The 13,951-nt window shown below is 42.4% G+C and overlaps 1 protein-coding gene across 5 annotated transcripts in view; it reads left to right on the top strand.

The window, feature by feature from the left end:
- BIRC6 (baculoviral IAP repeat containing 6) overlaps window positions 1–13,951 on the top strand; it is a 403,914-nt gene that overhangs the window by 134,119 nt on the left and 255,844 nt on the right. For 4 of the 5 annotated variants that reach the window (XM_069769115.1, XM_069769114.1, XM_069769117.1 and 1 more), the window contains exons 28-35: window positions 3,001–3,209; window positions 3,298–3,641; window positions 4,568–4,787; window positions 5,945–6,078; window positions 9,347–9,484; window positions 9,758–9,885; window positions 10,638–10,769; window positions 13,580–13,795. In XM_069769115.1, coding sequence (XP_069625216.1) covers window positions 3,001–3,209; window positions 3,298–3,641; window positions 4,568–4,787; window positions 5,945–6,078; window positions 9,347–9,484; window positions 9,758–9,885; window positions 10,638–10,769; window positions 13,580–13,795 — 1,521 coding nt within the window. The remainder of the gene's footprint in view (window positions 1–3,000; window positions 3,210–3,297; window positions 3,642–4,567; window positions 4,788–5,944; window positions 6,079–9,346; window positions 9,485–9,757; window positions 9,886–10,637; window positions 10,770–13,579; window positions 13,796–13,951) is intronic. The other variant, XM_069769116.1, reaches the window with a different exon arrangement.

Here is a 13,951-nt window from a genome sequence, read left to right as displayed (position 1 = left end):
TGATGAGTTCAGAATTGTATACATTAAGTTTAAGGAAGCGAGAGGAGAAGGAGGAGGATATGGCTGATAGACGCTCTGGGATTCTGGACAGCAGAGAGGTGACGTCTGGGCCAGAAAGGTAGATCTGAGTGTCATCAGCATAAAGGTGGTACTGGAATCCATGGGACTTTGAGTTGTCCCAGGCCAAGTATATAGATTGAGAAGAGTAGGGGTCCTAGAACAGAGCCTTGGGGGACTCCAACAGAGAGAGGGTGGGATGAGGAGGTAGTGTGGGAGTGGGAGACGCTGAATGTGCGGTTGGAAAGGTATGAGGAGATCCAGGATAGGTCTTTGATGCCAAAGGAGGAGAGGATCTGTAGTAGGAGGCAGTGGTCAACTGTGTCGAAAGCAGAGGACAGGTCTAGAAGGAGGAGTACAGACTATTGTCTGTTTGCTTTGGGTGTAAGTACAGTGCCTTGTGAAAGTATTCGGCCCACTTGAACTTTTCAACCTTTTCCCACATATCATGCTTTAATCATAAAGATACCAAATGTAAATTTTTGGTGAATAATCAACAAGTGGAACACAATTGTGAAGTTGAACGAAATGTATTGGTTATTTTAAATTTTTGTGGAAATTCAAAAACTGAAAAGTGGGGTGTGCAATATTAGCAGATATGAGGGAGGTTGGAGGGGGCAGTGGGGGGCGGAGGAGGGAGTTAAAGGTTGTGAATAACTGTTCGGGGTTATAGGATAGGGAAGATATGAGGGATGTGAAGTAGGCCTGTTTAGCAGGGGTGAGAGCAGATTTAAACGCGAGTGTTACCTGTTTGAATGCAGTGAAGTTGTCTTGCGAATGTGTTTTCTTCCAATGCCGCTCTGCAACCCTGAACACTTGCTGGAGTTTTTTAGTGGTGTTATTGTGCCAGGGTTGTCTATTGATACGTCGCACTCTGCCATGAACGAGAGGGGCAGCCGTGTCAATAGCTGATGCGAGAGTGGCATTGTAGAAAGCAGTGGCACTGTCTGTGTCGTGGAGTGAGGATATGGATGCCAGCGGTAGGATAGTCAGAGAGCGTTTGGGTGTCTAGGTGTGCAAGGTTTCTGCGGGGGTGCGCATGTTGCTGGACATGGGTGACTGGTGAGGAGGTCAGGGATGAGAAAGTGAGCAGATGGTGGTCAGATAGAGGGAGAGGGGAAGTGGTGAAGTATGTAATATGTGCATGCACAAGGATATATATATATTTTTTGTCATAGAGCTTATCCTTATTTGCGTCCTTCATGATAGCCTTAGCTCTCTGGTCCGCACGTTTTTCAGGCATAGTTGCGACTAGTTGGGGCAATCGCCACCATTACTTCACCTTGTTCTGTTTTTGTCTCAAGCCTATTTAGGCTTTTTTACGATTGTAACTTTGTTTGTTAATAAAGATGTTTATGTATTAGTACCTAATTTTGGTCGTTCTTCATGTGGTTTCCACACTCCCGTTCCACAGTGAAGAACATGAAAATAAATTCTATATAAAATAAACCATGTTATATCATTTTTACCGCGTAGTGGCGTCTGTGAAAACTAAAACTGAACACAATAAGGTAATTGCATTTTTCCCCCCAGTACCACCCCACAAAAATTCTTTTTTCTTCATTTATAAGTAAATTGTATGGTAAATTAACCAGTTCAGGGCCAGGCCATTTCCCCCCTTCCTTACACGCGCCTTTAAGCCCTTCCCGACCTGTGACGCCACGTAGGCGCATTGAAAGTCGGTGCCAATCCGACCTGCGACGCCTATGTGGCGTCATGGAGGGATCGCGTTCCTGCAGGTCGGGTGAAAGGGTTAACTCAAATTTAACCCGACCTACATGAACAGGGGGAGTGGTACTTCAGCCCAGGGGAGTGGCTTTGCCCCCACGTGGCTACGATTGCTCTGATTGGCTGTTAAAAGTGAAACAGCCAATCAGAGGTATTTGTAATATTTCACCAATGAAACTTGGTGAAATATTACAATCCAGCCATGGCCGATGCTCCCCCTTTCCTTACATGCACCTTTAATAAAAAAAATAAAAAAACACAAACTTTTTCATTGGGCGTTTTTTTTCCCCAACAAGGACGAGGCTAAACATGGGGATTCAGACCAATGGTGTCTTTTTAGTTTTTAAATTGCAATTTTCAAACTTTGAATGATTATCCCTTTAATCCAGATAGTCATATCATTCAAGATTAATAAATAACATTTTCCTCACGTCTGCTTTATACCAGTACCACTTTTTACGTTTTATTTTGTTTGCATTTTAGAAGGTTTAAAAATGTAATAGAAATTTTTCATTATTTTAAGGAAATTTGCAAAACTTGTTTTTTCACGACCTAAATGTTGGTAACTATTAAACAGGCCGCTATAGCCGTCAGACTTTAGGACCATTATTTGGCCATGAATTTCCATGACAAACTTCAGGACCACACAATCAAGATCTCAGGGTGCCAGTGAAGTTGAAGGGGGAGTGCCCACACTCTGCTAACCATTTAGATGCTGTAGTCACTATTGACCGCATCATCTAAGGGGTTAAATGGCCATGGTCAGTGCCAACACTGATCGTGGCTGATGCAGTAACTTGCTCTGTATTGCTTTATTAGAATGTCCGTGCAAAGTGCGGACCGCCCGGACAATTAAAGTCTATTGGCGGTGTGGAATTAGTACAATGGCTTTCAAAACTAATAATAATAATCTTTATTTATATAGCGCCAACATATTCCACAGCGCTTTACAGTTTAACAGTTTCAAACTCAACAGTCATAAGTAACAACGTTAACGATACAATAATTACAGCAAAATAAAACAACCCTGCTCGTGAAATCTTACAATCTACAACTCTTTCTGCAAAACACATAGCCCTGACTATGTTGGTAGAAAAATAGAAAAGTTATGGCTCTTAGATTACAGGAACTATAACAAAAAAAATTAACTCTAAAACTGTGTTTCTGTAGTTAATTTATTCAACTATATGTAATGTGTTATTGTTTTTTTTACAGATTACAGTCATTGGACGTTATGGAAGTACAAATGCTCGTGCAAAGATCCCACTGGGCTTTTACTATGGCCATACCTATATATTACCTTGGGAAAGTGAGCTGAAACTAATGCATGACCCGCTCAGAGGTGAAAATGAGTCTGCAGGTCAGCCCGAGGTAGACCAGCATCTTACCATGATGGTGGCCCTGCAGGAGGACATCCAGTGCAGGTTAGTGCTTCCTGTGGACTTGCAGCGCTCTCTAAACTGTTCATTTGCGTAATATATTAAACAATCTGTTTCTTTCATTGCTCCATAGATATAACTTGGCCTGCCATCGATTAGAGACTTTGCTGCAGAGCGTTGACCTCCCCCCGCTGAACAGTGCCAACAACGCACAATATTTTCTAAGAAAGCCTGACAAAGCGGTTGAGGAGGACAGCAGAGTATTTTCTGCTTACCAAGACTGCATACAGCTTCAACTCCAGCTGAACCTGGCTCATCATGCTGTTCAGAGACTTAAAGTCGCCTTGGGCATGAGCAGGAAAACACTAAAAGAGCAGTTTGACTCACGAGAGCTGATAAACACATCAACTGAGCAACTTCGCACGATCATCCGTTATCTTCTGGACACCCTGCTTAGCCTTCTTCACTCCTCTAATGGTTAGTGACTCCAGCTTTAAAGAAAATCTGTCAGCAGGTTTGTGCTACTCCATGGGAGAGCAGCATAATGTAGGGGCAGAGACTCTGTTTCCAGTGATGTCACTTACTGAGCTGCTTGCAGTTATTTTGATAATATCACTGTTTTATTTTCTGCAGTTCTCTGAATGCTGAGCTCTGTATAACCCCGCCCACACCACTGATCGGCAGCTTTCTGTTAATGTACAGTGTACACAGAAAGCTGCCAATCATTGGTGGGGGCGGGGTTATACAGAGCTCGTGAATATGGAGGACTACATGGCAGCAGGTTTACTAGTCCTCTAGTGATAATCCCCTGCTGATAAAACAGTGATTATATCATGGCTACAGGAAATCGCTCAGTGAGTCAAATATTGCTGGAATCTGTCTGTCTCCACATTATGCTAATCCCAGATTTGGTGGCAATAACTTGGTGATAGATTCCCTTTTAAAGGGCTTGACCAGTTTGAAAGCAGACTCTGTGACAGCAGACTAGTGAATGGTGACGGCTTGTGGTGCAAGCAATTGCATGACCAAATGTCTGTGATATGCGGTCACGTGCTGAGTAGACGTGGTCAGCTCCTGGTAACTCACTTCTGTGGAGAGAGGCAAGATGAGACTAATCCACATGTGACCGCATCTGTGCAAATGTCATGACTGCTTGCATCAGTATCACACCAGCAATGCCGGAGAATCAGCACAGGGTACACATCGCACGCTGTCACAAGTTTTCAGTTGCATAGCATGATTGCATGCTTTGTACTCAAACCTGTATGACCCCTTTAATGCCATGCAGAAAGTGCTCGGTCTTTATTGTGCAGACATGCTAGCGTAATGCATAATAAGGGGGATTTTGTAGTCGGGGCGAACCTGTTGCTATTAATTGAGCAAATGTTTCTATTCCCTTGAAGGCCATTCTGTGCCAGCAGTGCTCCAGAACACCTTCCATGCTCAGGCCTGTGAAGAGCTATTCAAGCACTTGTGTATAAGCGGAACCCCCAAAATTCGGCTACACACTGGCCTCCTCCTGGTGCAGTTGTGCGGTGCAGAGAGGTGGTGGGGTCAGTTTCTTTCCAATGTCCTGCAGGAACTCTACAACTCTGAGCAGCTTCTAATCTTCCCTCAAGATCGGTAAGGTCATGTTTGATTATTGCAGGTTTATAATATTTTGGAATAGGAAGAGTTAAGCTTTTTCATTTCACTTGGCAGCAGATCCGATAGATAACGAATGTGTGTAATGGAACTGTTGGGGTATATTCACACACTGCCAAGTTATTGCCGAGTTCTCTGCAACTGAAAATCTTTTCCTTTTACATGAACCGGGTTGTTTTGACAGCAAGCGTATGGATTTCTGAATGCCCTATTTGGGAGGATGGAAAGAAATTTTATACTTAGAAATGTACTCTAGAGACCCTTTCCACAAATGTTTGATTGGCTTTGAACTACTTTGCTCTGATTTGGTTAAGCAAGGATTACCTAACGATGGCCATATACTTTAGCTGTCAGCATAACTGTTGAAGGTCCAAGGTTTGGCAGCCGTCCCTTCGTGCTTTTTTCCCCACCAAGTGCACAAGCATTCTCAGCATGGCCAAGTGTTTGTTCTCAATGGGAAGACACCTCTTGTAGCTACTCTTCTCCATTAAGAGGAAACGGCACAATATAGGGATAAAACGGCACAATATAGGGATAAAACAACGGCCCTAGACCCTCAAAATAATGTAAGCAGGACGCATGCGGGAGTAGGCGAAGCTTAAAGGAGGAAGTACGTAGCCATACGCAGACAAGCCAAACAAATCTGTCAGCAAGATTTTATCCACACAAACCATTTACAAGCTCCTGTAAGTCTTTCAAAATCAACTCAGCAATACCTTTGCTTGACCAGTCCATTCCTCCACTACTGAGAAATTAGTGTTAGATATGAAAATGAGACTGAAGGACTATTTGGACTGAAGGACTGGGCAGGGAACTGGAGTGGCAAAGGCTTCAGATCTACACATAGCTTTTTAGCCTCATTTGCATATCAAATAAAACGCTGATTTCTTGGTAATAAAGGAACGGCCTGTGCATTTAATGGTATTATTAGGTTTGTTCTTCAAACAGCCACATGCGCGTATAAATCGTTTGGAGGGGTGAAATCCTACTGACAGATTCCCATCTAGAGGAAAGGATAAAGCATGATTAAATCCCCTCACATTTTTTAGCCATATTGGGATCTAGAACAAAATAAAGTGGATAACAGTGTTTTTTTCAGTTATGTTAATTTAACTTTTAACATTTTTTTTCCCCAGAGTCTTCATGTTGCTCTCCTGCATAGGCCAAAGATCACTTAGTAACAGTGGAGTCCTGGAAAGTTTGTTAAATCTTCTAGACAGTCTATTGTCACCTCTACAACCACATCTCCCTGTGTACCGCCGAGTTGAAGGTAACTCCTATACTTTTATTATTGGAAGTAAGAGATAATTGTTCAAGGAGTTAGGGCTAAGCTATTAGTGAACCTGAACCTTCTGCCTTCCCCCATCCCAGCTCTCCTGGAATGGAGGATTACTGTATTTACAGACTTAAATGGAGAGACTTGTTACTCCAGAGAAGCCGAATGCGATTTTTATATCTACGCTTTGTGTGAAATGACGCAGCAATTCAGAATTAAACATAGCTGCCTGAAATAACGGAGCCGGACCCTGATTCATGCTGTCTGTAGTTCAGGCAACAGGAATCGGCTGTTTGTTCCCTTTAAGCCAAACACGTCCAGTTACTGGTTTTGGCTTCAGCGGTAACAAGAACAGACCTCTCGCTGTCTGATGCTTCACCACCCTGGACTTGTACAATCTCAGAACAAGAGTCTGTTGCTGAACCTCCAAAATATATGTAAAAAGCAGTGCTTCATGTCTATATGGAGAATCGCAGTGAGAAAAGGGAAGGTCCATGGTTTACATCGTACCTTAACCCCTTTCTGCCAGCTGACGGAATAGTACGTCAGCTGGCAGATCCCCTGCTTTGAGGTGGGCTCCGGCGGTGAGCCCACCTCAAAGCCGCGACATGTCAGCTGTTTTGTGCAGCTGACATGTGCGCGCAATGAGCGCGAGCGGAATCGCGATCCGCCCGCGCCCATTAACTAGTTAAATGCCGCCGTCAAGCGCTGACAGCGGCATTTAACTAGCGCTCCCGGCCGCGCGGCCGGAAGTGCTCGCACTGCGGACCCCCGTCACATGATCAGGGGTCAGCAGTGCATCGCCATAACAACCAGAGGTCTCCTTGAGACCTCTATGGTTGTTGATGGCCGATTGCTTTGAGCGCCACCCTGTGGTCGGCGTTCAAAGCAACCCTGCATTTCTGCTACATAGAGGTGATCTGTACTTCACCTCTATGTAGCAGAGCCGATCGAGTTATGCATGCTTCTAGCCTCCTATGGAGGCTATTGAAGCATGCCAAAATTTAAAAAAAAAAAGTGATTAAAAATATAAAAAAAATATATAAAAGTTCAAATCACCCCCCTTTCGCCCCAATCAAAATAAAACAATTAAAAAAAAATCACATACACATATTTGGTATCGCCGCGTTCAGAATCGCCCGATCTATCAATAAAAACAAAGGATTAACCTGACCGCTAAATGACGTAGCGAGAAAAAAAATCAAAACGCCACAATTACGTTTTTTTGGTCGCCGCGACATTGCATTAAAATGCAATAACGGGCGATCAAAAGAACGTATCTACACCAAAATGGTATCATTAAAAACGCCAGCTCAGCACGCAAAAAATAAGCCCTCACCTGACCCCAGACCACAAAAATTGGAGACGCTACGGGTATCGGAAAATCGCGCATTTTTTTTTTTTTTTTAGCAAAATTTGGAATTTTTTTTCACCACTTAGATAAAAAATAACCTAGACATGTTTGGTGTCTATGAACTCGTAATGACCTGGAGAATCATAATGGCAGGTTAGTTTTAGCATTTAGTGAACCTAGCAAAAAAGCCAAACAAAAAACAAGTGTGAGATTGCACTTTTTTTGCAATTTCATCACACTTGGAATTTTTTTCCCGTTTTCTGTTACATGGCATGGTAAAATCAATGGTATCGTTCAAAAGTACATCTCGTCCCGCAAAAAATAAGCCCTCACATGGCCATATTGACGGAAAAACAAAAAAGTTATGGCTCTGGGAAGGAGGGGAGCAAAAAACGAAAATGAAAAAGCGGAAAAAGCTCCGGGGGTGAAGGGGTTAAAGGGGTGTCCTATTTTTATAGTAAATTGTCTGAAAAGCTTAATCTGCTCGTGAATAACACAATCATTATTATTTACCAATAGTGATGAGCGAGAATGCTTGTCTATAGTGTTATCCGAGTATCATGGGTGCCCGAGTCCCTGCGGCTGCATGATTCGCTGCTGTTACACAGCTGCAACACGTGGGGATTTCCTGTTTGTTGGGCAATACCCGCATGTGTTGCTGCTGTCAAACAGCCATGAATCATGCAGCCACGGGGACTCGAGCCCCCCCGATGTTCGGATATCATCCCAGCATGTTCGGATAACGCTATATCAGAGCACTCTCGCTCATCACTTCTTACCAACTGTTGCAGTTTCTGTTCTTGGACATAGGTGCCACAGTGACATCCCACCTACAGCATGTGACCACTGCAGCCAATCGCTGGGCTCAGCAGTCATGCTGAAATAGATGTTACAAGACTGCTGAGCCTGGTGATTGGTGATCATTGGTGTCAACATATAGGCCTTGCAGTAAGGGCAACTATAGGCAGCAAAAGCTTGATCAGATTCACAATATCAAAACCAACAATTTAGACATTTTACTGTGATTTTGAACGGCGACTTTAAAATGAACCTGTAGCTATACACTGTGACCCGAAGTTGACACATCCAATAAGTGATCTATCCATCATTACGTGCTTAGGAGTTTTCCAATACCTATAATGCCCTTTACAAGTATCTTTCTTTAGGCCCTAACCCCTTTTCTAAGCGGTATTCCCCTTCTTCAGGGAATGCACTCTCGGGTCACTTACCACAGCTACTGTCACTGCCGTTCCTTTATGTTGTGCTATTTCAGGGGGTGATGGAGAATTGACCATCACTCCAGTAGCTGCCCACATCTTCAGTAGCCGCCTGCTTCTTTAGTGGCCGCCATCACTTCTGTTCCTGCCACTTTACTGCCGCCGACCGTCACCTGCTTCTGACACCGCCGCCTTTTCTTCTTAAATGAGGTTTCCTCAGGGTGATGATAGAAGTGACAGCAGGACCAGCCTCCAGTCATGTCTCACCTGAGACTCCCCTCAAACCACGCATCACAGGATAGATAGTAAAAACTGGTAGATCTAGGGATTAGCTGTACAGGGAAAAGGGAGGGAATTGTATAATGAAGCAAACTAAATAAGTCTCCAGGACTTACAGAGAAATGTATAAAAGGCATTATAGGTATTGGATCACCCCTGCGAAGAAAATGGGTTAGACTGGTGAGCCCAGGGCTTCACTGGCTTCTTCTGAGTCACCACAATAAGCCATTCATCTCAAGTGATTGGCATTTTCACCAAGTTTTGTTTCAGCAATTTGCTTACAAAATGGATGAAAGCAAATACACTCTTATAGCATGGGAAAAAGTCACATAATTAGGTTTTATTTGTACAGCTAAAAACTAGAGGGGTGTGATAAACCATATACTATTATAATGCATGTATTTTTCCCTAGGGGTCCTAGACATTCCTATGATTAGCTGGGTGGTCATGCTGGTTTCTCGTTTGCTGGATTATGTCGCCACTGTAGAGGATGAAGCTGCAGCCTCCAAAAAACCTTTAAATGGCAAAGATCGGGAGAGGTTCCTCTCAGGTATTGTGGGGAGAGAGGTGTTTAACGCTTAAATAGCTTGCGTTTTGCCTTCAGTGGTTCATAGGTTGCAAACAAGTTTTGGATTTTGGACCTCATTCCTGTTCTGCTTATTGATCAAAAGTAATAAGGATAACTATTTTCATTTCTGCCTGTTATGGGAGAATTCCATTTTGATTGAAAGTTTCTGTATTGTTGGAGAATTTATGCTAATAACATGTTTTAAGAAGAAGTGGCAAATTGGAAGCTATAGCCATTGAATTTTCTCTCCTACAGGCAATCAGTGGAGTTTTATAAATAATAGTCTGCACACACAAAGTCTGAACAGGTCAAGCAAAGGAAACAGCAGCTTGGACAGGCTTTATTCTAGGAAGATCAGGAAACAGCTTGTTCACCACAAGCAGGTAATCTGTATGGTGTGGAATATATATTGTATGATACAGGCCTTTTTCAAACTGGATCTGGCCCCAGCTAATGTTTAAGCTATGTGCACACGTCAGGATTTTCTGCAGAATTTTCCTGAGCAAAACTAGACTTTTTCTCCAGGAAATCCGCATGCTTTTTTTCCCCGCGTTTTTTTTGCGCTTTTTTGGTGCGTTTTTTCCGGAGCTTCCCAATGCATGAAATAGAAGAAAAAAACGCAAAAAATCCGCAAAATTAATGAACATGCTGCGTTTTTTACTGCGATGCATTTTTTTTAGCAGAAAAAACACATCATGTGCACAGAATTTGCAGAATGCATTAAAAATGATGGGATGCTTATGTATGCGTTTTTTAAGCGTTTTTTCCCGCAGAAAACGGCTGAAAAAAACGCGAATAATCCTGAACGTGTGCACAGCCATTGTTCTCACATGTAAGGCTTTGTAACATTTTCGAAATAACAGAAAAGTATTTGGTATTTGTGTATATATGTATATGTCCACGACCTAACTAATGATTCAACATACCTGGTAAGTTCAGCACTATAGTCTGTTTTTTGATGCCTATTGAAGCGATATTGAAATACGCAATATATCAAAAGATATGGCGAGCCACAGCACGTTAACATGTTGCCCAATTTTTTGCTGTAACACTGGCTATTCAGACAATGCTTGGGATCACTAGTGTAGCTGTCAAAAGTTATTTATATCATTTAATAAATTAACTTTCCTTCTAGCAACTTAACCTACTAAAGGCGAAACAGAAGGCTTTAGTAGAGCAAATTGAAAAAGAGAAAATACAGAGCAACAAAGGCTCTTCATACAAGCTGCTGGTGGAACAAGCAAAGCTTAAACAGGCTACTTCTAAGGTGAGCAGCTATTCCGACTTCTACCTCCCAGCTAATGCTAGGTTGTCACTAACCCTTCATACTGATGCGACTTTGTTTCAAGAAAATAGCTACAAAACATTATGGGTAACCATACTTTCAAGTAACTTTTCAGAATAAGCTGTCCTGTGTGTGCACCTGAGGAATTTCCTAGAGGTAGTAATGGTAGATACTGTAACAGCATTTAAAAAAGGTCTGGATGCTTTTCTCACAACAAATGGCATTGTGGTTATAAATAATGTAACAGTAGAGAATGTAGAACTGGTGGAAAAAAGATGAACTTGATGGACCTTAGTCATTTTTCAACCTGCGTAGCGCTATCTTTTAATTTGCAATTGACTCTGAGCTGGTGGATTGAGACTAGCTGCAATGAGGGATCCCATGCCCACCACACACAGGTATTCCTGCGCTTCACTTTTTAGTACAAAGTCAGAAGCATCACCAGTGTGGAGAAAAGTGTGCTTCATTACTGAGAAGTGTAGATGTGAATCCATCTCTTCAGTGAGGTAAAATTGTTAATAAGATCACGCTGAGCTTTCGGTTTCCCTCTACTTGTTCTCTAACTGCCACCCCTTTCCACATAGTATAATATGAGGTGTAATGTGACACCTTGCTGTGCTGGCAGTCTGTCAAAGTCTTGACCAAGAACAAAGATCAGCTTTTTTTCCCCAGCAAGTTTGGCACAATCAGGGTATGTGCACACGTTGCGGATTTGCTTACGGAACTGCAGTGGATTTGATGCTGCGGATTCGCAGTAGTTTTCCATGCGTTGTACAGTACCATGTAAACCTATGGAAAACAAAATCCACAGTGCACATGCTGCAGAAAATACCACACGGAAACGCTGCGTTGTATTTTCTGCTGCATGTCAGTTCTTTGTGCGGATTCCGCAGTGTTTTACACTTGTTCTTTTATAGGAATCCGCAGGTGGTAAAACAGCAGGTGAAATCTGTACAAAAAGCGCGATAAATCCATAGTAAATCAGCAGATTTTTCAAAAACTGCGCGGAAAAATCCGCACAGAAATCCGCAACTTGGGCACATAGCCTCAGGAGGTCAGGGGAGAGGTAAAGAAGTGGCTCATAAAATGTAGATTTATGTGCTAAAATGTTCTAAAGTTTATTATTCACACATGCTGTTCATTTATGTAAAAGCTTGTTGAAAGTACTGGTGCTTTTAAACATTATCAAACTAAATTGTGCCATCATTTTGTCTTTAACATCTTTCATGTTTCGTATTTATCAGTTTTATGGCTTGTTATATAAGTTGTGACTTAATGTGTGTGACATCATGTACTATAATCGCAATGAAGATTTCTGCCGTAAAGTAAGCCAACTAAGGCCCCTTTCACACATCAGTTTTTTGCCGTCAGTCGAAATCCTGCGAATTTTGAAAACTGATCCGGCAAACGTTGCCGCTGGATCAGTTTTTTCTCATAGACTTGTGTTAGCGATGGATTGCGACAAGTTTCATCCGTTTTTGCCGGATCTGTAGAAAATTATTTTTCCGGCGGCCGGAGAAAACAGACATAGTAACTTTTTTGTGTCCGTCGAAAAAACGGACAACGACAGATCCGTCGCCGTCTGTCGTTTGCTAGAATGGAATCCTATGGTTCCGGATCCGTCAAATGATGGAATCCGGCAACTGATTCTGTTTTTTTTTTAACGGAGCATGCTCTGATTTTTTTTTTTTTTCAATGTTCGATGGATTGTGACTGGCAAAAAACTGATGCGTGAAAGCAGCCTAACAAGCGGTGTAAACTCAGACCATACAATATAAAATACTCCAGTTTTATTGAACAGAATGAACCACTGATAAATTTAGCGCACTTTAAACTGTCTAGTCTAGGTTTGTAGTAAATGCATTAAATCTCTCAGAGCACTAGTGGAAATGTGTAGTCTGCATTTTGCACAATGTTGAGAATTATATTGAGTTGTTTCTTTTATCGGTTTCTTAGAAGCTTGTTTGGAATGAATATGGCTTATATGATTTGTGGAGTAGCAAATGCAGCCGCTGCTGCTGTTCCCAGCTCCACGCACTTTGTCAGAGCTGGGTAAAATTAGCGTGCGAACGCCAAAAGAATCAATGCTGTAGCGCATCTTCGAGTTGTGCCAATAATTATTTGACTCTTTAAGGCTTCTTTTACACTTGCCGTGCTTTTGCGGCCCCAATAGATTTCTACGGGGCTGGAAAAACTGGCCCCAATATTTCCGCAGAGCGCCGTATGGCCATGAGGGCCGTATTTGCGGCCATGAAAAAAGATTTAGCCTGCTCTATCTTTTTCACGGCTTACGGACACTGCCCCCATTGAAAATCAATGATGCCACAAAAACAACAGAAGCTTGTTTTTGCGGTGCACAGTGACTTCCGGTTTTGCGGAACGCCGGGTTTTTTTTATTCCCAGCACCTTTTCCATAGTATTGGACACCCGAAAAAAGGCGACCCGCAAAAAAACCCGGTAAGTGTAAAAGAAGCCTTAAGCTTTTCACGCCAGAATACTGGTGTAAAAGCTTTGATGAATCGGGCCCTTAATCCACAAAAAAACCATGGACGAGTGAACTTGCCTATATAATGTGTACTTGCTTTATCTGTGTAAAACGCACATATAAAACATTAAATAAAAAAGCTTTCTTAGAGCCCTAAATGACACGTGGGCCATAGTCCACTGCTGGCAAGTATAACCACTGTGAGGGTTGTAATAGCAGCTATAACAGAGGAGAGACCATCAATGGATGATGTATTTGCTGGCTTTGTGCAGCTATAATCTTTTATGTATTTGTTTCACTTCCACAGCACTTTAAAGACTTGATACGTCTGCGCCGCACTGCTGAATGGCCACGGTCTGCTCAAGACACAGAAGTATCTGCAACAAAAGAGAGCCCAGAAATTGAGCCTCTGCCTTTCACGTTGGCACATGAGCGTTGTATTTCTGTTGTGCAGAAACTAGCTCTTTTCCTCCTATCTATGGACTTCACTTGTCACGCTGATCTGCTGCTGTTTGTCTGCAAGGTACCAGTATTGAAAATAAATTCTGCTAATACAACATCATGTACCGTATTTTTCAAACTATAAGACGCATCGGACCATAAGATGTACCCCAAATTTTGGGGTGGAAAATAGCCGAAAAAAGATTTTTATAAGATGGGGGTCCGTCTTATTGTCCGA

The sequence above is a fragment of the Ranitomeya imitator genome, chromosome 5, assembly GCF_032444005.1.
Source record: "Ranitomeya imitator isolate aRanImi1 chromosome 5, aRanImi1.pri, whole genome shotgun sequence".
In the NCBI taxonomy this organism is placed as follows: Eukaryota; Metazoa; Chordata; class Amphibia; order Anura; family Dendrobatidae; genus Ranitomeya; species Ranitomeya imitator.
This window is presented reverse-complemented; position numbering and strand designations above follow the sequence as displayed.